General features: G+C 44.1%; 5 protein-coding genes across 6 annotated transcripts; 3 read left to right on the top strand and 2 right to left on the bottom strand.

Annotated features, from left to right (window-relative positions):
• Positions 1-195: 195 nt before the first annotated feature.
• Positions 196-4,315, top strand: bbs5 (Bardet-Biedl syndrome 5). The gene is made up of 12 exons (XM_040201370.2): positions 196-424; positions 674-756; positions 838-903; positions 1,277-1,326; positions 1,516-1,643; positions 1,727-1,862; positions 2,191-2,286; positions 3,099-3,161; positions 3,283-3,417; positions 3,659-3,742; positions 3,906-3,929; positions 4,036-4,315. Exons 1-12 carry the CDS (start codon positions 363-365, stop codon positions 4,135-4,137), a joined length of 1,029 nt encoding a protein of 342 aa, XP_040057304.2. The 5' UTR covers positions 196-362; the 3' UTR covers positions 4,138-4,315.
• Positions 4,316-4,590: 275 nt separating this feature from the next.
• klhl41a (kelch-like family member 41a) lies at positions 4,591-7,684 on the top strand. The gene is made up of 6 exons (XM_040201364.2): positions 4,591-6,123; positions 6,206-6,363; positions 6,448-6,555; positions 6,655-6,840; positions 7,122-7,268; positions 7,358-7,684. Exons 1-6 carry the CDS (start codon positions 5,038-5,040, stop codon positions 7,467-7,469), a joined length of 1,797 nt encoding a protein of 598 aa, XP_040057298.2. The 5' UTR covers positions 4,591-5,037; the 3' UTR covers positions 7,470-7,684.
• A 454-nt stretch (positions 7,685-8,138) lies between these two features.
• On the bottom strand, positions 8,139-13,360 carry fastkd1 (FAST kinase domains 1). The gene is made up of 15 exons (XM_040201360.2): positions 12,993-13,360; positions 12,362-12,858; positions 12,201-12,269; positions 11,732-11,857; positions 11,225-11,623; positions 11,030-11,140; positions 10,550-10,681; positions 9,980-10,466; positions 9,782-9,896; positions 9,565-9,693; positions 9,299-9,430; positions 9,104-9,217; positions 8,726-8,870; positions 8,527-8,641; positions 8,139-8,452 (listed from the first exon to the last, which is right to left on the bottom strand). Exons 2-15 carry the CDS (start codon positions 12,706-12,708, stop codon positions 8,357-8,359), a joined length of 2,517 nt encoding a protein of 838 aa, XP_040057294.2. The 5' UTR covers positions 12,709-12,858; positions 12,993-13,360; the 3' UTR covers positions 8,139-8,356.
• A 234-nt stretch (positions 13,361-13,594) lies between these two features.
• ppig (peptidylprolyl isomerase G (cyclophilin G)) lies at positions 13,595-19,188 on the top strand. Of its 2 annotated transcripts, none has more exons than XM_078091097.1 (13): positions 13,595-13,734; positions 14,328-14,407; positions 14,635-14,709; positions 14,809-14,916; positions 15,207-15,251; positions 15,335-15,422; positions 15,523-15,552; positions 15,669-15,808; positions 15,899-16,073; positions 16,154-16,288; positions 16,616-16,706; positions 16,892-17,031; positions 17,329-19,188. In XM_078091097.1, exons 2-13 carry the CDS (start codon positions 14,350-14,352, stop codon positions 18,428-18,430), a joined length of 2,187 nt encoding a protein of 728 aa, XP_077947223.1. In that variant the 5' UTR covers positions 13,595-13,734; positions 14,328-14,349; the 3' UTR covers positions 18,431-19,188. The 2 variants fall into 2 exon arrangements, with proteins under 2 accessions (XP_077947223.1, XP_077947224.1); XM_078091098.1 differs by lacking the exon at positions 13,595-13,734 and adding an exon at positions 13,916-14,247.
• On the bottom strand, positions 19,189-22,433 carry cfap210 (cilia and flagella associated protein 210). Its single transcript, XM_040201367.2, has 9 exons — positions 22,111-22,433; positions 21,501-21,709; positions 21,189-21,362; positions 20,904-21,109; positions 20,657-20,813; positions 20,407-20,546; positions 20,134-20,326; positions 19,890-20,054; positions 19,189-19,796 (listed from the first exon to the last, which is right to left on the bottom strand). The coding sequence occupies exons 1-9, from the start codon at positions 22,157-22,159 to the stop codon at positions 19,452-19,454; spliced, it is 1,638 nt and encodes a 545-aa protein (XP_040057301.2). The 5' UTR covers positions 22,160-22,433; the 3' UTR covers positions 19,189-19,451.
• Between the last annotated feature and the right edge of the window lie 440 nt (positions 22,434-22,873).

Genomic DNA, 22,873 nt, shown 5'->3' with positions numbered 1-22,873 from the left:
CAAATTAGCGTTTCAATTACAGGCCACCGTCTGGACTCCATCTCTCTTTGTTCTTGTTAGCCCTCTGACGTCATACCCTTTTTGATAGAATGATACACATAGTTGTATAATATAGTTGCTGACGTGTTAGTGAAACCAAAAACAACATGTTCATTGGGAAAATCTAGTTTTTAATAAATAAGTAATCATGCGATTGGGAACAAGACAATTTTGTCCTCTTTGGTTGCCGTCCGTTGCCAGGGTGATTATGACGCTGCAGAGGCTTCGGATTAGCCAGTCTGCAGTTAACGTTAGCTAGCGAACTGAAGCTAGTTAGCTATAAACGTTAATAAACTTGGCCGAAGGGGTTAATACCTGCAGTCATGGCATCGGTCTTAGATGCTCTGTGGGAGGACAGAGACGTTAGATTCGACATAACAGCACAGTAAGTTAGTTCACTTCAAAATAGTTAACGTTAGCAATCGTTTCATCCGCGTGTAAACTAGCCAGCTAGTTAGCTGAGTTAAGCTAATTGGCTGTCGTTGCTTACACAACACTGACACTATACACATTTGACTTTAAATAGTGACATGTCATAGATAACCGTCATCGTACTAAATTACTAGCATTGGTGTTATTCGAGTAGCGGTGAATTGAGCCTCGGATCAATCTGTCAATTCTCCTCTGCAACCAGGCAGATGAAAACTCGTCCAGGAGAAGCACTCATTGATTGTCTGGACTCCATCGAAGACACGAAAGGAAACAACGGAGATAGAGGTAGTTAGTTATAGTTTAAAAACTGGGCTACTTGACGTGTGCTGCTCACCTGATACGTGATCATGTCCGATGCTTTTACAGGACGACTGTTGGTAACAAACCTGAGAATCATTTGGCATTCTTTGGCCCTGCCAAGAGTCAATTTATGTGAGTATATAATAATCAGCTTTTCGTAGGACTCCGTTTCCACCAGTTCGAAATGTCAGTCCTCTTTTACATTAAATTACCATATTCAAATGATTTAAATTGCTAAAACAAATAATCTAAAACGTTTTGATTGTAAGTTTAATGAATTCCCTGTTGGCCCCTGTTGGTTCATTTCGAATGACCATCGCCCCCTATTTTATATAAATTCAGTTACCATTTTGTGAAAATAACTAGATGTCTTCATCTCATTATATTTATTATATGTTCATTTAACTTTTTTTGAAACTGTTTACGTTATCCAGTAACATTGGGGACTTATTGGGGACGATAAACATGATCTCACCGACCTAAATCAACATATTTTTCTCTCCAGCTGTGGGTTACAACTCCATCATTAACATCACAACAAGGACTGCTTATTCAGTAAGTAAACATGTTTTTCTACATATGGCTGTTGTGTTAATATCATTTTAAAAATATACAGAATAAATACTCAATCTACGGCATTTGACCATAATCACATTGCATTTCCTACATTTCTACACATAACATATACTTTTCATGTTACGTATTTTAAAATTGATAATTAATTAATCGAATGTTATTTTCCAGAAATTGAGAGGTCAAACTGAAGCGCTCTACATCTTGACAAAGTCCAACAACACAAGATTTGAGTTCATTTTCACCAATGTGGTTCCAGGAAGTCCGCGGCTCTTTACCTCTGTTATTGCCGTCCACAGGTAAAACAGTGCTAATGTGTTAGATTGTCTGATCACATTCTATAATAGATGTATGTCTTTCTAAACTTCTGCTTTTGTTACAGGGCCTATGAGACGTCTAAAATGTACAGGGACCTGAAATTACGAGCCGCTCTCATTCAAAATAAGCAGCTGAGACTCTTGCCCCGGGAGCAAGTGTACGATAAAATTAATGGAGTTTGGAATTTATCCAGTGATCAGGTATGGGTGCTTCACTCACGTTGAAAATGTCTTTTATCAATATAGCATTTTTTACCACGTAAGAGGTTAGTAGAGTTTCTCTGACCACATACATGTTGCTAGGACGAATAATGCGTTAGCTATATATCTAAAACGCATTATGGTTGAATACTTTCTATTGCCATTTTAATAAGCAGTACAATTCTATGAAATGTTTGGAATGCAACAAGTGGTTTCCCTCCTTTTTAAACTTGAGAAACTACTACTGCAAGTGTACTCTTCAGGTTTGATGTGATAACTGGAGATCATTTGTTTGCAATCGTAACTGAGTACCTTTTCTTTCTTTTAGGGTAACCTTGGAACCTTCTTTATTACCAATGTTCGAATCGTGTGGCATGCTAATATGAACGAGAGCTTCAATGTCAGCATTCCTTACCTTCAGATTGTAAGTAATACACTAAAAAGTTTTACCGTCCTAGTCCTCACTTTCCACCTTAGTTTTGTGTGGACAAAATGAGAAACAGTTACAATTTGCAAATTTTTATATATTTGCCTTTTTGATTGGTTCTAATAAACATGGTCCTCCCTTTCCTTGTTTCATGGATGAAATGGATCAAAATGTCTTGGAAATCAGATAATGTAGATTGGTATTAGTTTTGGTAACATGGCTGAGCCTGTACCTGAAATGACTCTGTACCAGCCTTGTTTACATAATGTCCAATCAAACGTCACACACCACATATCATGTGCTCAGGAGCACGCAGTTATTCGTCCGAGTAACATGTATGTGGTCAGAGAAACTCTACTAAACTCGTGGTAAAAAATGCTATATTGATGAAAGACATTTTCAACGTGAGTGAAGCACCCATACCTGATCACTGGATAAATTCCAAACTCCATTAATTTTATCGTACACTTGCTCCCGGGGCAAGAGTCTCAGCTGCTTATTTTGAATGAGAGTGGCTGTGTGTGGGTTTTAAATTGCAGAAAGCACTTTTACTACAGTGCACGGAAAAGTACAATAACAAAGACACAGTTCATCCACGTAGCAGCAGGCACAGGGTTCCTTTTAGTTTGTGCAGCTCTGATCTACTGCAGCTCTTTTGGTTTCCACGGGTGCGTTTTCTTAGGCGTGTCCTACGCAGACGCAGATGCACCTCTGCACATGATCCCTATCGAATGGTCTTGTTTCAGGTGATTTCTTTTTCAGTTGGTGTTTGTATTTCTTTTGATTGTCTTTTGTCTCTCCCCCTCAAGTGGTCTATCAGGATAAGAGATTCAAAATTTGGCTTGGCTTTGGTGATCGAGAGTTCACGCCAGGTAAAATGTTTTGTCCCTCTGTTGTTTGAGTCAAAGTCACCTGGACTTAATCACAGTACGACGATTTCATACTTGAAATAATATGAGTGTGAGCAATGAACAAATGTGCTTTGGTTTCTAGAGCGGTGGCTACGTGCTCGGGTTTAAGATTGACCCCGTGGATAAGCTTCAAGATGCACTGAAGGAAATCAACTCTCTGCATAAGGTGTACTCTGCTAATCCCATCTTTGGAGTGGAATATGAAATGGAAGAAAAGGTATGCGCACAAGCATAATATTAGAATCAATGACCTTGATCACCTCAACAGTTGTAAAGGGTGTCAGGAACTGCAAACTGTTGAAGTTAGAAATAAACCAACTCTAAAATACCCGTGTCTGTTTTTGAATTACTGTGTTATTTTCACAGCAAACATTGCCATACATTTTGTTTTGCTCCTTTGTCACCCAGTTCAGCCGATCGTGTTGTCATAGCGCTGTTTGTCCTAACAATGATTTCAGCCCCAGCCGCTGGAGGAGCTGACTGTAGAACAGGCTCTCGATGACGTGGAGATTGAGCCCGATGAGCAGACTGATGCTTTTACTGTGAGTTACACTCATCACCCCTTTCGGTAGTCAATGGTTCAGTTTTCAGATTCTCAAAATAGCTGTCAGCCAAAGCCCTTCAGCTTATTGTGCTGTGTGTGCAGAGCAGTGCTCATCAACAGTTTATTTTCATTTAATGTGAGAATGTGTTGTTTGCCCACAGGCTTACTTTGCTGATGGAAATAAGGTAAAGTCTCACATTTTTTCATTTTTATCATTAACCATAATGAATAATACGTGGTGACTAGTATATTGTGTTTAACTTATTTGATTTGTTAACTGATGTTTCAAAGCAACAAGACCGGGAGCCGGTTTTCTCTGAGGATCTGGGCCTCGCCGTTGAGAAGCTGAAGGAAGGCTTCACACTTCAAGGACTTTGGGAAGTCATTGGCTGAAATAGTGTTATATATATTTCAATTTAGATCATGTTAAAAGTTGTACAGTTAATGTAATGATACTATTTCATATTTACATGTAGAATATTTTTATTGTTAAGAAAATTGTATATAACCGTTTCTTGTAATGGTTAGAATGTGAAAAATGTTTTAAAATTAATAAACCCATTTAAATAGATTTTAAAAGAGTCCTTTTTTGTAAAGCTTTCAATAATACAAACGCAGTAGGGTCGTACTGCAGCTCACACACAGTTACTTACAACAACATAGAACAAAATTATCCTGGGTTAAATACATAACGGCACATAAGCACCTAAAGTATTTGAAAACTCTGAAAACAGGACAAACTGTCGCCTGCTGTGGTAACAGCTGTTCACTGACCCTGTTTTCCTGTTGGATAACACCCCTGTGGATGCGTCATCAACAAGCACTGACCACTGCAGTGGACCGGTCACAACTATCAGTGAATCGTGACTCACTTCACGTGTAGATGTCTCCAGAGGAAAGTCATATCCATGAACACAGGAGGAGCTGGAACAAACAGTCCCGTCATTATTCTGGCGTGTTTTGATGGGTCCCTCTGAAGTTATAGATTTTACCTCATTAGATGGACGAGTGACAATGGAATATGGAAGATCGCAGGTGACTCATGGGCGTGCAACAATGTTGTTACAAATCACCGAGGTGACAAGGCTCCACAGTTGTTTTTACTCTGTGACAGCTGTGGGAGCTCTCCTATTCGGCCAACTTGAATTCCTGCTGGACGGGGTCGCTGGCTATATTTAGAGGGGGCACGGTTATATTAAAGTGGCATTGGAACTGGCCGCCTGCAGTTCTTTGTCTTCGTCGGCCAGGACAGTCTGTCGGCAAACACCTCCATCCACGTCGTGTCCTTGAAGAATGGATCCCCAAAGCATGAGGGAAGATCTCCAACTGTTTCAGAGCACTTTGCTGCAGGATGGACTCAAAGAGCTCCTGAATGAGAACAAGTTAGTTGACAGCGTCCTGAAGGTTGGAGACAGAAGCATCCCGTGTCATCGCCTCATCCTGGCAGCTTGTAGTCCTTATTTCCGGGAGCTCTACTTCATAGCAGATGGCAAGGAAATGGAACAAATGGAGGTCGTTCTGGAGAACATGGACCCCAACGTGATGGAGGCGATCGTGAATTACATGTACTCAGCGGAGATAGACATCAACGAAGACAACGTGCAGGATATTCTGGCCGCCGCCAGCCGCTTGCAGATCCCGTCAGTGTTCACGGTCTGTGTGAATTATCTCCAGAAGAGACTGTCGGTCAAAAACTGCCTTGCCATCTACAGGCTGGGACTGGTGCTGAACAGCGCCCGACTGGCGATGGCAGCTCGAAATCACATCGCAGATCGGTTTGAGACCATAGCCAAGGACGAGGATTTCCTCCAGCTCTCTCCGCCGGAACTCTTTGCCATCATTGGAGCCGATGCGTTGAATGTAGAGAAAGAGGAAGTGGTGTTTGAGACCCTCATGAGGTGGATCCGAAAAGACCAAGAGAAGCGCGTGAAGTCCTTGGAGGAGGCCTTCGAGTGCATTCGTTTCCGTTTACTCCCAGAGAAGTACTTCAAGGAGAAGGTGGAGAAGGATGACCTCATCAAGGCTGATCCCGAGCTTCTCAAAAAAATCAAAGTCATCAAGGAAGCCTTTGCGGGAAAGCTGCCTGAGGGGAAGAAGGGAGAAGATGATGAGGAAGGAGAGGAGGGAAAGTTGCCCGGCTGTTTGAATGACCAGCGCAGATATGGCATGTATGCCAAGGACATGGTTTTGATGATCAATGACACCGCCAGCGTGGCTTATGACACCCAGGAGAACGAGTGTTTTCTCGCCGCAATGGCGGAGCAGGTCCCCCGAAACCACGTCAGCGTGGTTTCGAAAAAGAACATCCTGTACGTGTTGGGAGGACTGTTTGTGGATGAAGAGGACAAAGAAAACCCGTTGCAGTGCTATTTCTACCAGGTATGAAGCTTCGGTTTACATTGCAGTTGTGGTGGAAACGTCAACATATATTCAAATTACATCTTACAATGTGTCTTTTCAGTTTGACAGCCTCGCTGCCGAATGGGTGGCTCTGCCGCCCATGCCCTCCCCCAGGTGTTTGTTTGCTGTGGGGGAATGTGAAAATCTGCTCTTTGCCGTGGCCGGAAAGGATTTACAGTCCAATGAGTCTCATGACACCGTTATGTGCTATGACACCGAGTAAGTTCGGTACACCAAGCGCCTTTTGCGTGTGCTCGCTCCGTAGATTTGTCTCATTGAGTACCGTGTGTCCACCCTATTTAGAAAAATGAAGTGGACGCAGACAAAGAAGCTGCCCTTGAACATTCACGGCCACTGCGTGGTCTCTGAGAACGGGCTGGTTTACTGCATCGGAGGGAAAACAGATGACAAGTAAGGTTTAAAATGCCCAATTTGTTTTGATTGAGCCAGAGTATGGTTTTCACGTTACCTTAACCCTCCTCTGGAATCCGGTTTCTCTCCCCGGTAAAGCAAAGCGACCAATAAGATGTTTGCATACAACCACAAGAGATCAGAGTGGAAGGAAGTGGGCTCCATGAAAACACCCAGATCCATGTTTGGGGCGGTTATCCACAACGGGAAGATTGTTGTCGCCGGGGGAGTCAACGAGGAAGGCCTCACAGCCACATGTGAAACATACGACTTTGCAACCAACAAGTATGTGCTGCTTATTAGCATTCTCATCTGGTTGTTCCCAATCCCAGTTTAGAAATAGATGCAACTTATCAAATGTCTTTTAGTCAAATATATTGTTAATATTATTCGTCAATACTGAGTGACTGCAAGACTTCAAATAGAAGTTCAAAATGGTCCGAATATTCATTCAAATTTACTGCCTGTTACAAAAATGTTTATCACAGATAACAGCTTGTTTTACTAGTTTTATCAAATAAACTCTGAGACGTCGCGTGAATACAGCCAAGTGGACCTTGTCGTAGGTGGTCCCCCTTCACTGAGATGCCCCAGGAGAGGAGCTCAGTCAACCTGGTGAGCTGCGGAGGGCAGCTGTTCACTCTGGGCGGCTTCGCCATCGTGGAGAACGAGAACAAAGAGTGCGGACCCAGCGAAGTCCTCGACATCTGGCAGTATGTGTGGACTTTGTTTGCATTATGTCTTTAATAACGTCAGCGTGCTCTCACTTGTGTGTGATGACACGTTTTAACTTTCTCACCAGGTATGAAGATGACAAGAAACAGTGGACCGGCCTGATCAGAGAGATGCGTTACGCGGCCGGTGCCTCGTGTGTCTCCATGCGTCTAAATGCGGCCAGAATGCCCAAACTGTGACGAAGGTCCGGGGACAGACAAGGCACCCTGACGTTGCTGCCGTAGGCCAAATATTATGTACATGCTCTTGTTTAGTGGCTTGTGATTTACATTTCAAGGTAACACGTGTCCTCTTTGAATGCCCCGTGAGTGGTTCAATGAACGGTTTCATGGTTTTAATTGGGTTTGTTTTCGTCACATCACTTCCCCCCCATTAAAAAGTGTTAATACTGTAACGTCTATGAATCTGTGAATGTTCATTGTTTACATTAGTAGTGTGTCTTTTCAGTATATCATCTGATACAGGTTTCTATTTTATGTTTTTCTTTTTTCAAGCAACAGCTCGTAGAATATGAACATTATTTAAGCAAAGAAACATTATGCCACTTATGCACAATTGTGACTAGTATAATTAACATTTTGAGATCACACTTGGTTTAAAAGTAAAAAATAAGTGAGAGCAGAATTGATTAAACCAACTAAAGGATGAGTTTGAATAACAGCTAAAGAAAGTCACATGTAAAGGGTAAAATGAGGTCTCGTCAAAACGTTCACGTTCAAAACCTTCGCACAGTCCAGAGATGTGTTACTTAATCCACAATGCTCACCAAGATATAGCATATTATTTGGATTCAATGTAATAAATTGCCTAAAATGTAGGTTGTTCGAACAACAATGACAATTCTCTTCTGATGTTGGATATTCATTTATCCTTTTATATAAGATGCTAATTTCAATACAGAAGCGCATAATTCACAATCTTACTTGACATGAATGAGGTAGATTCATGTAACTAAAAAGGAGCACTTGATATATATAGATATACACACACACACAAACATGAGATGTCAAAAGTGTGTCAAAGTGTCGATTGCAACACTACGTCCATTGTTCAAGAAATAAGGCCTTCAAGAAGAGAGCTCCTTAAATATATTCTTCTTTAGATATTCCTTCCAGGCATCTGGTGTTGAGAGCTCCATGGAGTTCCATTCAAAGTGAGGGATCTGAAAAAGCGGCGTTGACGTTTAATGTAAGAGATGTACAAAGCTACATGCTATTTTAAATGACGTCCTCTCACCTGAACCACGCGGTATCCCAGAATTTCAAGGTGTCTTTTTCTCATCAGGGCTTCACCTTTCATATGTGGAGTGTTCTTGCAGAAGGACTTTGAATCAAGAAAGTCCACAGCAACTCTGTGCGACAGGACGTCAAACATGTTCAACTTCCGAGTGGTCGTCGTGCTTATTATTCGCTGTGTGCGTTCGCAGCATCCCTACCGCTGAGCTCCAGGTGGCAGCACATCGCCGATGGTCTCCACTGAGCTCTTCCCCCAGTGAACCTGTCCTCTGTCTGAGATCTGCAGCGTGCTGGGCTCGCTGTAGGCCAGCGGCTGCAGCTGTTTGTCCAGTGTGCACTCAAAGTCTGCAACGGGAAACATGGTCACATGACACTGGTGTCCAGTGTGTTTCGCTTTTCCAGGGCGTTGATTAAATGGAGATTGTCAATTAAAAAGAGAAAAACAAAACGCGTCACTGTCCCGTAATTGACTTGAAGCGAAATACAGCGGCTGCGTTTCATATGAGCTTCAGAATACAAAAGAAAGGGTGTGATGAAACATAAAATCAGTAATGCAGACATTTTCCAATATTACTCACCTAAAGTGTAAAAATATGGAGTGACGACCGCTACCCGGACACAGTTGATGCCGCCGAGGACTTCGCCGAGCAGTTTGTGGATTTGCTGTTGCACTGGACCGACCGGCCCGTTCCCTGTGAAAATCATTTTTCACAGCTTAGATGTTTGAACACCCACATAAATGATAACTAATTTTGGTTGTCGCCCCTTTTTACCTTTCTTTTGCAGCCGCTGGCAGTAGCGCTCGTGGAACCACGGCACCTGGAACTCGGGGCACTCGAGACAGACGGCGCGATTGAGCTCCATGAGGCACAGCCTGGTCCGCATGTTGAGGGAATCGGGCAGCGCTGTAAAGAGGAGCGGGCGGCGGTCATGTCGGCTCCGTTGAGGCGCCAAGTGCTCACATCTTGTGGTGAATGTTTCGCTGCCGCTGCACAGAAAACAATTCGTATCCCAAAACGCGAGCAAAGTGGAGACATACTTTCTAATTGGGCGTCCAGCTTCCGCAGAAAGTCGATGCTGAAGATCTCTCTGGCCATTTCCTCTGGGAAACAGTCGGCCACGGACAGCGCGTACGCCAGGAGAACGAGCCGATGTGGGTCAAAGGAGCCTGCGGACGCAAAGACAGGTGGTGGTGTGAGCTTGAAATAATAAAGCAAACAAAAAAGGCGTAAAAAACAAACAAACGGTTGACTTACTGATATGAGGAATGAAGCGCTGAATACAAACATCATACAGCTCGTCTGCTTGTTCTGGATCATAATTCATTACAGCGAACGGGAGCAGCGTGGCGTACACCATTGAGTGGTGCATCTGAAAAGTGCACAGAAAAGGGGGGCCGTTTATATGTTGTGTTACTGCGGACTTCAAACATACCGTGAGGTCTCTCAGGGCACCTTGTCGATGTCTTTGATGGCCACGCTGGCTATGCGCTCCATCAGGGGAGGGCACAGGTGATTTATTCTGGTTAAGAAGACGGCCAACTCGGGCACATTGGTGCAGTTAATTTGGCCCGTCATCCTCTCCAGCGTGGCCATCGTCTCCTCCAACAGCATTTCCTCGAACCACTCTCCCGAGATGTACTTGAGCTCCTCCAGCACCAGGTCCAGCCGGTCGGCCGCCCGCAGCCTCTCGTGGCCACAGCGGTTCAGGGTCTGCAGCAGGCGGACGTACCGGCTGGGGGTGTTGTGGCGGTAGGAAGGATCGCTGCGCACCCACTTGGCAATGGCGCAAGCGACGGTGTTGAGGTCGTTGAGATTGCACTGGGTCACCACGGCGTCCACCCGCGAGACCACGGCCTCGTCGATGCGCGCGTTGGGCAGCATGGACATCACGCGGGTCAAAATGATCACTTCGTAGGGGTAGACGCTGCGCTGCAGAAAGCTGCGAGAGAGGGAGCAACGGGTCGAGTTTGTTCAAGCAGAGAGCGGAGCGGGATCTCCTCCTTGGCGTAAACAAACACTTACTTGTTCAAAATATTTCGTAGTTTAGTGAAGAGTTCAGGGTTTTGGTATTGCATCAGAAAAAGGGCTTGCGTGATTCTGGCCACCTCCACTGGCTTGTAGAGATGAAGATTTCTTTGGATCACTGATGCAATTCTGGAAAATAATTTAGAAATAATTGCAACATATTTATCAATCTTAACTTTCAACGCGTCGTGAGCGTGGGATCCTCTCATAGCTCAGAAAAAGGGAATTCGTCTTTCACAAAACGCGATTTGCCAGAGAAGATCATGTGATCAGCTTTGTCTTTGCTGTACAAAAATTTCTAACGAATTTTCTGCTAAAAATACATATATATAGACAACAACTTCATATTGAATATATTTAATTATTTATATATATATATATACACACACACACACACACAATAACTTCATATTGACAGACATATTAAGTATATTGAGCTCAGAGCTCAGAAGTTATATGGCCACGGTGTGAACTCACTTGTTCATCAAGCTCAGATTCCTGCTCTGAGTCTCTTCTAGAGCTTCAGCTATGACCAGAGCCTGATGTGCACTGAGCTCGTCCGCCAGCAGCAGGGCCGTGTTTTCCAGCCTGAAAGGAATAAAACCGCATAAGACATATAAAACTCAAGGAGCCGCTGTCAACGGATAAAGATTTCCACTTATGGATACCAACCCATCTCTGATCTCCTGACTTGCCATCGGCGCCAGGTTGACAAAAAGCTTGGTGAAGGAGAAAGGGTCGGTGCTTGAATCGATCAGCTCTGTCAGTCGTTGCTTGACAGCCAGCCTGAAGTCGCAGTTGTTGAACTGCAGGGACTGATACAAACCCATCATAACGCCGATGTTTTCCACGTCCAGTCTGGAAAGGTTTCGCAAGATGAGCTCGTTGCACTTCTCCAGCAGAGGCCGGGGGCTGTGCTTGACGTTGCGCAGGAATTGCACCACTCTCCGCGGGTTGTTGTAATGTAAGGGATCCATGGTTTCCAGGAGATGCTCTGCCCGGCCGATGAGGGCGTCCCGAAGCCGGGGGGACGCCAGGTAAGACACGCTAATCATCAGTGGAGTGAGGATCCTGGGGAAAGTCGACCACCAAGTCAATACACAAGATGAGCTACTTGACTTTGTTTTTAAGTATTTGTTATTTGATCCTCTCTAGAATATGAACATTATCCTGACCAACCTGGCATCATCGATGGAAGACAACCTCTGAGCCACAATTCTGGTGACGTGGCCCATTAGAGGACTGTGTTGAAGGTGCTGATCACTTAAACAGATGGAGAACTTGGATAGCGACGCCAGAGGCAACCTGCAGAAATCCACATTAGTGTATCATCTCATTAGCGCTGAAAGGATTAGACATGTAACCAAACAATTTTGACAGCATTTCATCTATTTTGTAACTAATTAAGTAAAAATGCCAAACTTTTGCTGGTCTCAGGAAGCTTTTCCCTATTTTATGTCATCATATCTGGGTTAAGAAATGTTGGTTGGAAGGAGAACGTTTTTGCAATTTCCCATTATTTTGATAAACTTTCACTCGTCACTTGCTCGACTGAAAAAAAAGATTAACCACAACATTCAACATAATGAAAATGATTGTTGCAGCCCTCGAAATCCCATCGGCTCAAAACGATGTGAGGCGTTCATACCTGTCTATTCTGAGCCATGCTTCTGAAACCAACTGCTGAATCAGGGAGTCATGTTGATCCACATTCAACCTAAAGGATGGATAATAACACAGCACTTTAGAATTTAGCATGGCAGGACATCAAAACAGAACCCCTGCACGTGTGTCTCCCCGGTGACATACCTGAGGAAACTGTACAGCGTGTCGACCAACATGCAATCATCCATAAGAGCAATTTTGTTCTCCGCCAGAACCCGGAGGGTCAAGAACTGCGGGTGGCTCCTGATGACCTCCACAGTCCGCAGCAGTTCGGGCTTTTTTTTCTGAAACTGCCACAGCATCCCGACGGCCTTGCTGACATGGTTCACCGTGAGCTTGGCTCGGTTCTTGCCCACCACATCGAACAGCTGGTCTTCGGCCGAGCAAACCTGCAGCTGCTCCAAGACCGGGTCTCGGTTCGCGGCTCCCCCGTGGAGGAGCCTCCGAAGGGAGGACGTCACACAGCGGACCCGAAACATCCCGGCGGACATCGGCTAGAATAAAGACTGAACCGGGGGGTTCATTGCACCGGTACACGGAGGGCGCTGTGCAGATCAATGCCAAATGCAACAGGTAACCTCAGCCAGCTGAGATCGGTCGAGGTAGGATATGTTATGTGTTCCCTTGCGGACCTGTGTCGACTAAAAACCAAAAAACACACACACAAGAGAAGCCCATTACGATATTTAAACACATATGGCATTGTTATCAATTGTTTTGTAGTAAGTTACATTGCATTAACAACAGAGAGTGAGTGTAATTACAACACGCTGACCTCGGGTTCATCTCTCAGAAGGACGAGTCTGATGTTTCATGTAACTCCCCTTTAATGTAAGGCTGTAACTACAGTAGTTAGCAGTTTGCTAACGTGGTGTTCACGTGCATGGAGAAAGGATCAGGTAAAACACCCGACAACACCGAATTACCCATAGTCTCTGGATACTGAGGTATATGTGTTAATATTATAGAGAATCAAACATTATGTATGTGACACAAATACAGTACGACATTAAAATCAGTCATTCAAAGTCCGCATGAGTGCTACAATGTTTTACTTCCGTAGCAAGTGACGTATTGGTATGTAAGTCTTTCATGTGTCTTTGATACCCCGGGTTTTGTCTTACAGTCAGCAAACCAGTTCCCGTGTTGATTCTGTGTAACGTTTTGCGTTTTAATAGTTAATGTAGTCAAAAAGCTAAAACTTATAACTAGAATATTATGTTTTTAGAATTTGTTTTTAATTTCAATTCAATGATTAAACAAACTAAAATTAAAAAGTACAAGGACCGGATGACAAGCGGGCTTTGGGAGTCTGCCTGACAGACAATGTTTAGGGCTTACATAACCCCACGCCGCTACGTGCCCTCGTGCGTCCACTAGCGCACTTCTCTTAAAATACGTTGACGTCGTTGCCGCGCCATCTTTAGAAAACAGTGTACCCACCGCTGAATGAAAGTACATTTTTCGTCGTTTGTGGAAGCAACTCGCTGTATGAAGTGATATCGTTTTATTTCAAGGTGATGTGATTTTGCATTAATCACGTTTTGGCGATATATATGATAAGTTAACATGTCGAAATTGCATGCTATTAACACGTCAAGCCGAAGCATCTCACTAGCTAAGTTAGCTACATGCTGTCTATCAGAGGCTAGTTGAACCTGCTGATGCTAACGCCAGGCCTACCGTTGTGGTGACTGTGTCCTATTCGGTTGAACCATAACTAGGGGGTGTATGCGCGGGAGAAGTTGTGATTCTTGGCAATCTATTGCACACGTCCAGTGAGACTTAAAATGCGTTGTACTGGACGTTAGCCGACGTTACGTTAGCTAATGTAAAATAAAAAAACGAAACTTAGCCAACTTAGCTACCGTAACGTTATAACCCGGACTGCCGTCGTAGCAGGATTAAACGAGTCTACTTTGCGGATTTTCTATCTTGTAAGAATAATTTCCAGGCAGTGACCGTGTTCATTTAACACTTAAAGAGATCGAGCGACTCCTCAGACTCTATAGTTGAACGGGATTGGATTGGTAATGTCGGCATTTTAGTTAAAAGCACCTTCTTCTAGGAAAAGCTTAACTTGTCACTTATTGGTGTTTCTCTCATTCAGGTGTTGGACCGTAGCTGTGATCATGGTCAAAGCTCAGCGTGCTCGGTGCTTTCTTGATGTTGGCATCAGTAATGTGCTCGGTAAGAAATAACCGTACATGTCCGATTGGAGAAAAATGTTTTAAAGAGGTGTTCATTTAACCTTATTCTCATTTTGGGGGATATGGTTTGTGCTTTTGTTGATTTGTGTGGAACACAAATACATTGTATTATTTATCCTACCGATATTGATATAAATGTACTGACTGCTGAATGTCATTTCTCACCATGCTAAAGAAAACGAAGTTAACTTTGCTCTTTCCTTGCAGTTGGCAGAGTTGTCATTGAGTTGTTTTCAGACATCTGTCCCAAAACATGTGAAAACTTCAGATGCCTTTGCACAGGTAGAGAAACAAGTTGATCTGCTGAAAAATGGACCGAAAGCATTTTACTTTTTTGTATGATATAATTTTGATTACTGATAATTGACTGGTTTTGTTTAGGTGAAAAGGGCATTGGCAAGGGAACCATGAAACCGCTGCACTACAAAGGATGTCTGTTCCATCGGGTTGTGAAAGACTTTATGATTCAAGGTGGAGACTTCAGTGAAGGTGAATTAAGCACGTTTTAATATATATACGTTATGAATGCTGCACTTACCTTAGAACGCACATGCTTTAAATCCACATATTTTAAGTGTGAAGATCTAGTTAATGACTGCAAGTCCGTCTTTCAAAGACCTGCAACGTACTCGTGGCGTCAGCACCTACGGAACGCATCGGCAAATCTTATTATCCAAATAACCAAATCTATTTGAAGAACCAGCACAAGTTTAATAACGGCAGAAGTCTCGTTCCTGTAGCAGCTCCTTTCTCTCATGGTTTTCCCTCATTTGACGTAGGTAATGGAAAAGGGGGTGAATCCATCTATGGAGGCTTTTTTGAAGGTAAAGAAGCCACTAGAACAGCTGTATGTTATTCAAACCAACGTTGCCTTCCAGATGACGATACAATCTTCTCCCCCTCCCAGATGAAAGCTTTGCTGTTAAACACAACAAGGAGTACCTGCTGTCTATGGCCAATAGAGGCAAAGATACCAATGGGTCACAATTTTTCATGTAAGCATATATAATTTTGATGCATTATTAGTTCATTCCGTCCTATCCTGTACAAATATTTATTCCCTGTTTTCTCGATTGGCCTGCTTTACCACTTCAGAACTACAAAACCATCCCCACACTTGGATGGGTGAGTGCTGCTTGATTGGTCTGAACCTCTGATTGATTGCCTTCTACACAATGCACACAGTACGTTTCCCTTTGATCAACATGGCTGAAGCTCAACAAATACGGTTATTTCCCCAGTGTCCATGTGGTTTTTGGTCATGTGATCTCTGGCCAAGAAGTGGTTCAAACCATGGAAAACCAGAAAACGGACCCCAATAGCAGACCATATGCTGACGTGAAAGTTATGAACTGTGGAGAGCTCATTCCGAAATCCAAAGGTTTGTCAGCGTCAAGCAATTCCAGTACTGCTAAAACAAATACTAGATTTTCTGAAGCAATGCTTCTTACGGATTCTTTAATGTTTACAGCAAAGAAAGATGAAAAAAAGAAAGCGAAAGAGTCTTCCAGTTCCAGCAGCAGCTCCAGTGACTCTGAGAGCTCATCACAATCCTCCTCGGATTCTGAAGAATCTGTGAAGGAGTCTAAGAAAAAGAAAAAGAAGGCGAAAAAGCTCAAAAAGAAACTGAAGAAGGAAAAGAAAAGGTACTAAATTCCTCAAATTCTCACTTTCTTGAGTTTACAGTACACCAGTGTTTTTATGCTGAGCTTCAATTCTTTTCTAGGTCAGAACCTGAAAGCACTGAAGAGAAAGAGCAAGAAGAGTTGGTTACATCTACTGTGCGTCCTGAAGAAATTCCACCCATCCCAAATAATCGATTCCTCATGAGGGGGAATAAAGAGGAAAAGCCCAGAGAGAGGTTAGTGATTTCATATCAGGTACAATTGATTTGTACCGTGCCCAAATACAAATCTGCCCCTCTGCACTCAGCTTTAAAATAATAATAATGACTATTTTATGTAAGTTTGTGTAGCAATTGTTTACATTGCTACAGTTGTCTTCTAGATATAGTCACAGTCCATTTGCACCTCTGCTTTCACACACGTTTTTCAACAAGCGCTTCACATATTCCCCACAAGGAGTCATGACAACATTAGGATGCAAATGTTAAACTACTTACAGCTCAACGGTGGACTTAACGGTCCAAAATGTAATGCCTTGCTTTTTTCTGCCACTCCCTCTTTAGGGCTGGTGTACCATATAATTCTCAGCCATCATATAATAGAAGACTGGCGATGACACGATCTGGGAGGAAGATAAAAGGCAGGGGTCCACGGGTAGGTACACTTCGATGGGAAGAGTTCTGCTAACATTTCATAACACTGAAATGTGTCTTTGAGGTGGGGACGTGCACAATTTATCAAACTTATAATTGCAGTTTTGTGTAATTCCAGTTGTTTACGTGTGAGTTCCAGTCTGTTAATAGTCATATTAATAATCATGTCATTCTTCTCCCAACCAGCGCTACCGAACTCCGTCCCGCTCTCGCTCAAGGTCCAGAGATCGCTCTCGCCGCAGCGAAACACCGCCTCACTGGCGTCATGAGTTGCAGCGCCAGCGGATGAGGGCAGTCACCGGAGAGCGCTGGATTAAGGGTGACAAGTAAGATCACCTCGATTTGTTTTATTAAAGAGAATGTAAAAGTGGACATGACAAATGGAAAACTAAATTGATGCAAAGTATTAGCTTCATTTGAATCCAAACTGGCTTAACATTCCTTTAGTGTGCCTGGTGGTGATGAAATATTTGAGATGACACTGCTTAAACCTTCCTTAGTGGGTACTTTATGAACTTCTAAGCAGCGTATTGGAGGAACGTTATTGAACATAGTTCCATAGTGTTGCCTGATGTCTGTAGTTGTGTTCTGTGGTTGACATTTCCTCTGCAATCTTTTATCAGAGGGGACATGAATGAGGCCAAGGACGAGGCCGCCAAAGCTCCGAGAAGAGAGAGGCGAACATCCGACACAAAGCATGAACACACAGCTGAGGGTAAAAAAGATGAGAAAACTCGGTCCCATAGATCCAAAAGCAAAGAGGACGAGGGAGTTGAGAAGGATGAGAGGCACAGCAAACACAAGGCAAAGAAAAGAGATAAATCTCAAAGCCGCAGCAAAAGCACGGAAAAGAGGAAGAGGTCCAAGAGCCGAGAGAAGGGACACAAGCACAAAAGTGATGACAGGAAAAGTCGATCAACGAGCAAAGACAAAAACACTAGCAAGAAAGAAAAGGAATCCGGGTCAGATCAAAGTAAAGATAGAAATAAGAGTAATGACTCGGATGAGAAAAAGCAGAAAGAGGACACAAAAGGGAGAAACGGTGAGAGAACAAAGTCCCAAAGTAAGGAAAAACCAACAGAAAAAGACGACCACAGATCAAGTAGCAAGAACAGGGACAGGAGCGGACCGGCCGTGTCCAAGGACAAAGAAGAAAAACAAGAAAAGGACAGAGAGCGGGACAAAGAAGAAAAACAAGAAAAGGACAGAGAGCGGGACAAAGAAGAAAAACAAGAAAAGGACAGAGAGCGGGACAAAGAAGAAAAACAAGAAAAGGACAGAGAGAGGGACAGAGACCGGAGTCGGGAAAAACGACATAACACAGAGAGGGAGAGTAAGAGGCGAGGGACATCCAGGGACAAGGACCGTTCGACAGGAAGTCCAGACAGGAATGAGTCCAGAGACTCCCGCAGAGGCCGGCGCTCCAGGAGTAATAAGAGAGACCACAGCAAGGATCGGTCCTCTCAGAGGAAGGACAAGGATAGAGAATCCGCCAACCGAAGGAGAAGACGCAGCAGCACCAGCAGCAGCAGCAGCTCTGAGAGCGACCGAGACCACAAAAGGAGGAGTGAGAAGAGTCCCAGTTCCAAACGGCGAGGAGCAAGTGGCCCCTCCAGGTCCAAAGACCGAAGGAGCCCGGCCAAACCAAGTCCCGACAGTACAAAGGGCAAAGACCGAAACAACAGCAAGAGAGCGAAATCCAGCTCCAGCTCAGACAGTGACTGAACGCGATGATGAACGAATACAACAGATGGCGAATTCTGAAGTTCGTCCCAATTTTATCCCAAATGCATGCGTGGGAGGAGGCATCCGCTTTCCATCGAGAAGGGGACATGTCCACGTTCCTCATTCAGTGCGCAGACTCCCACTCCACCCGTCGTCCAAAGCTAATATGATTGTTCAAGAGTCTGTCAAACATTAATTTTCCAACTGTTTGGAACTGCCTGGAAACCATTAAAGTTACCGTGGCAGATGGCAGCATCATGCAAGCTTTTGTGGATCTACGGACTTTATTCTGGCCCTGAATGGATCGTGGATTTGTCCCCTAATAGAGTGCGTAACGCTGCGGATGTGAAGCTGAAGGTAGCTTCAGCTTCACATCCGCTGAGGAGAGATCGTACTCCTAGAATGTTATTAAAAGTTATTTAACGCAGGTTTTTGGGGGGGGTAAAGACTCTGTTTGATAAATGCCTAATCGTCTAGTTATTTTTTACAATCTAGAAGAGGACACATAATTTCCTGCATGCTTATCCCTCATTGTTTGATGACATTTGTACATCCATTACTTTGTTTGGACATCATGACCCTGTACTGTAATACTGTTTGTTAAGCGGTTTTGAAATGCCTCTGGTTTGTTTTGTTTTTATGAAAAAAAATGTCAGTCATGTTGCGAGTACAACTGGAAATCCATTTGTATAAATTGTGTTGTGTTGATTTTTAGATCTCTACTGCTGTGTAGGCATAATTAAAAAGATCAACTTTGATTTGAATTGACTGTTTTAATTATTTCATAAACACAAGCTACTGACAGCCCAAATATTAATAGCATCAACAAATCCAGGGAATTTTACCATCCCGAGTAATGTTCAATGAACTGTAGTTGATGCACAATATTCACAGAACATTGATGTGTGATCCATTTTCAAACAGCCATGTTAATTTCGTCCACTGTTCTATATTCCTATATTGATCCCACCATTCCCTTATTGGACCAAACCATTGATTTTATTTATTAGCTCGGGCCGACCTACGACCACGTGAACCCGAGTCTCTTCTTTGCGTCCTGGATATCTTTGGCCTCGTTTAACTTTTTAACGTTCCGGGTGGCGGCAGAGACGTATTTGGGCATCGGCGCCCGGCTGAGGTCCTGGACGAGGTAGCTGTTGGTTAGTGCGTGGCCCCCTGCTCCGAGCCCCCCCGCGGCGGCCTTGCAGAGCGGAAACACGTTCCTCTGAGCCTCCGCCGCCTCCCCGATGACGCGCCGTGAGTACCGCTGAAACTGGTCCTCCTCCTCGGCTGTGAGCTCCGCGTTCCTGGCTGCCAACTCGTGATCCTCTCTCCTCAGCTGCTGATGCCGGGCGGCCCTTTTTGCCTAAATTAGAAGGATGCGATATATAAACGTCAAAGACCAAATAAAACTTGCGCATTTCCCAGGCGGTGCAACGCAGCCTGTTTTGGACGTTACCGTTTGTGCGACACGGAAGTCTTGAAGTTTCCTTTCGTCTTCTCTCATCCTCTGAGCCTTCAGCTGTTGTTTCTCAGAGAATATTCTGTCCGCCTCTTTCTTGGCCTCCAATGTGTCCCGGGTGTCCTGCTTTGTCGACTTGTCCCTCTGCTCCTTTTCTTTCCTCTGATAAAAGACAACAACCCACAGGGACACGTTTATCTTACAGGTTCCTCGGTAACATTGGATTCTTGTCCCACCTTACCACAAGTTCCCTGTGCGCAGCTATTGACTCCATCATGTCGGCCTTCTTCTGCTCCTCCTCCCGCTGCTGCTGCTCCTGCTTCGCCTCCTGCTCAGCGCGGGCCTTTGCCGTCCTCTGCTCCTCTCGGGCAGTTTTACCCTGCTGCGAGACCACCAGCTTGTTCATGATCTCCTCTTTGTGCAACTGCGCCTCTCTGAAGAACGAAAAACACTTGTGACTCGAGTCACGTCGTCATGGCGACACGCCGGGGACGACGGCCGGACCGGCCCTTACCCAAACAACTCTCTCTCTTTGTCTTTCCGTAACTTTATCATTTTTTGTTTTGCAGAGAGGAAGAGTTTCCTTTGCTCCTCATCGGCCTCCTGTCTTTGTTGGTCTGTGGCTTTTATGAGGTCCTTGTTGTGGACGTGTTCCTGTAAACACCGTGTACAGTGTGAGTATGCCGGCTGTACAGTGCTAAACGTGTGTGTCATGATGAAAGAATCAAGACGGCGGCAGTTGGCCTGCGCCGTTGCGTCCCCACCATGTGAGCGCGCATGAGGTCTCTCCTCAGCTTTGCGTGTCGTTCTTCCTCCGCGCTCTGCTCCTGCTGGTGGAGCTCTTGAAGGCGTTGGGTTTGCTCTCCGTCCTTCTTGTTCTCTTCTTTCAGTCGCTCTTTCGCTTGCTCGTTTTCCTTGACCCTACAGAGAAGAAGTCATAATCTCTCGTGGGAAAGCAAAATGTTTCACTCGCCCCTCAAAACCAGGGAACAGCCGTGGTGTGGGACTTACTGGTTTTTCAGGCCCTCCACAAGAGCCTGTCTGCCAAGCTTCTTCTGAAGGGCTTTTTCCTGCTCCTGTCTCGAGGCTTCTTCCTCCCTCGTCTTTATCTTATTCAGTATTTCTCTGTCCACATCGTCCGAGGCCTTCTTTATTCTTTGCTTCAGTTCCACCTGGGCCTCCCTTTCCTTCAGCACCTCTGTCAGTAGGAGCGCACCCTGTGTGGAAGTAGAAAGAATCCTTCATTATCCCGAAAACATCAACGTATATGGGCACACATGTACATGCGATACTGACGTGTAACCCTTTAACGCGGTCTGTTTGATGGAACAGCTGATTTTTGGCCTTTTCAATGGCCTCTTCCCGCTGCTGCGCCCGATATTTGGCCTCTTCTATATCAGTCTGTTTCCTTTTCTCCTCCTCAATCTGCTGCCGGATCTTCTTTGCTTCCAGTTGTTTTTGCCTCTGACCCTAAAGGGAAGCATAAAGCGCGTAAACCTTTTCCACGATCGTACACAATATCTTTTACAGCAGAACATTGTGTTTTCAGTGGGCCACCTCCTAATAAATCTAATAAAATCGGACTAAACCACCATACAGGCCACTTACAGCGATGGTATTGGACCACAGTTTCACCACTTCTTGCGATTTCAAATGCAAGGCCTCCTTCTGTTTTGCTGCCTCTCTCATGCTCTCCTGGTCTTTATTAACCATGTTCAATTCTTCTTGAATCCTCATCCAGTCACTTTTGGTTAAGACGGTGACTTGTTGGAGGTCGGGTGGCTGGATCATCCTGTTGCCTTCCTCGGCTGAAGACACTAATAAAATAAAAACAATAAGGTAGGAAGTACTGTGAGATGTGCGTGTAAACACATTTTTAGGGAACTTGCGTTTGTGGATTCCAAAATCTTTTCTCTAGAACAGGATATCTACTTCTACTTGAATAGCAGATATTATTATATTATTTTTGGTACTATGTTCTGTGTTCTATACTTCATGCAACACATGTGTTAAAGCTTAATTCAAAGTAATACACAAAGTAGTAATCTTTTAAAAGGTGGTTACAAGTTTGGGTACGACAATGGATGCATGCATAACACCAATGTGTCATCAGAGCCACTCCTGCATTGTTCTGACCCGTGTGCTCGTTGACGTTACAGGATTTTAAGACGGCTGTTAGCTATGACGGCTAACATTATTAGCTACCTTCAGCTCTCACCTCTCTTACTGGAGCCTCTCCGTCGGCCATACTGGACAACCGACGACATTTGTATTCGATATATATATATATATATATATATATATATGTTACCCAGGAATGCAATCTATAAACTGTATTTGCTGTAAATCTCCTGACCACCTTTAACTCGTTCTCAGGTTGCGCATTTGTTGCGTTGTATCCAGGCAACGCGTAAGCCAATCGAAAGCAGTTCCGCTGCTGGACGACAGGTGGCGCCGTCTTTTTTTACATGCACATATCACGTTTCATGAACGTCATTTTTAAATGGTTAACAATTACATCATGATAACGTTTTAGCTAAGTGAACCCAGGTCTTTGTATAAATATCATGATTCAACTCATTTAAATATATTTGATTCATATGATGGTGATTTGTGTCACCAAGTTGGACTTGATCGCCTGAGCCTGGGCAAATAATAAAACCAACAATGATGGTCCTGGTCTCTGGCTTGCTGGCACACTGTCATGAGGCTGACATACTTTGAAAAAACAAAACAAAAATTGATTCGTATGATTCCAACAGCTGGTAGAAGACTGGTAAAATAAATTAGGATTATACTTGATTCCAGACTCCCTCTGTCCTCACTGTTCTACTCCTGTACAAGTTGACGTGGGCCTGTAAACCCTGCAAAACATTTGAGAGGCACAGCTGAACTGCATGGACCCTCAATCAAATTCCTGCATTCTAGCAAATCCCCTTTGTTTTGCAATCTAGTGGTGATAGCGGATATAATAGTATAGA

This window comes from Gasterosteus aculeatus, chromosome 16, assembly GCF_964276395.1.
Source record: "Gasterosteus aculeatus chromosome 16, fGasAcu3.hap1.1, whole genome shotgun sequence".
NCBI lineage: Eukaryota > Metazoa > Chordata > Actinopteri > Perciformes > Gasterosteidae > Gasterosteus > Gasterosteus aculeatus.
Note: the sequence above shows the minus strand (reverse complement) of the source record. Positions and strands in the feature narration are given on the sequence as shown.

Excerpts from the sequence above, each read along its gene's own strand:
- cfap210 (XM_040201367.2), bottom strand. The coding sequence starts at position 22,159 with ATGTCGTCGGTTGTCCAGTATGGCCGACGGAGAGGCTCCAGTAAGAGA. Across the intron at positions 20,055-20,133 it reads CTGCGCACAGGGAACTTGTG|AGGAAAGAAAAGGAGCAGAG; the intron begins GTAAGGTGGGAC and ends GTCTTTTATCAG. Across the intron at positions 19,797-19,889 it reads ACTTCCGTGTCGCACAAACG|GCAAAAAGGGCCGCCCGGCA; the intron begins GTAACGTCCAAA and ends CTTCTAATTTAG.
- ppig (XM_078091097.1), top strand. The coding sequence starts at position 14,350 with ATGGTCAAAGCTCAGCGTGCTCGGTGCTTTCTTGATGTTGGCATCAGT. Across the intron at positions 14,408-14,634 it reads TGGCATCAGTAATGTGCTCG|TTGGCAGAGTTGTCATTGAG; the intron begins GTAAGAAATAAC and ends CTTTCCTTGCAG. Across the intron at positions 17,032-17,328 it reads CGCTGGATTAAGGGTGACAA|AGGGGACATGAATGAGGCCA; the intron begins GTAAGATCACCT and ends ATCTTTTATCAG.
- klhl41a (XM_040201364.2), top strand. The coding sequence starts at position 5,038 with ATGGATCCCCAAAGCATGAGGGAAGATCTCCAACTGTTTCAGAGCACT. Across the intron at positions 6,556-6,654 it reads GGAGGGAAAACAGATGACAA|CAAAGCGACCAATAAGATGT; the intron begins GTAAGGTTTAAA and ends TCCCCGGTAAAG. Across the intron at positions 7,269-7,357 it reads GAAGTCCTCGACATCTGGCA|GTATGAAGATGACAAGAAAC; the intron begins GTATGTGTGGAC and ends CTTTCTCACCAG.
- fastkd1 (XM_040201360.2), bottom strand. The coding sequence starts at position 12,708 with ATGTCCGCCGGGATGTTTCGGGTCCGCTGTGTGACGTCCTCCCTTCGG. Across the intron at positions 9,694-9,781 it reads GCGCTTCATTCCTCATATCA|GCTCCTTTGACCCACATCGG; the intron begins GTAAGTCAACCG and ends TTGCGTCCGCAG. Across the intron at positions 9,218-9,298 it reads CCAGCGGCTGCAAAAGAAAG|GGAACGGGCCGGTCGGTCCA; the intron begins GTAAAAAGGGGC and ends TGATTTTCACAG.
- bbs5 (XM_040201370.2), top strand. The coding sequence starts at position 363 with ATGGCATCGGTCTTAGATGCTCTGTGGGAGGACAGAGACGTTAGATTC. Across the intron at positions 2,287-3,098 it reads GCATTCCTTACCTTCAGATT|TGGTCTATCAGGATAAGAGA; the intron begins GTAAGTAATACA and ends CTCCCCCTCAAG. Across the intron at positions 3,930-4,035 it reads ACTTTGCTGATGGAAATAAG|CAACAAGACCGGGAGCCGGT; the intron begins GTAAAGTCTCAC and ends GATGTTTCAAAG.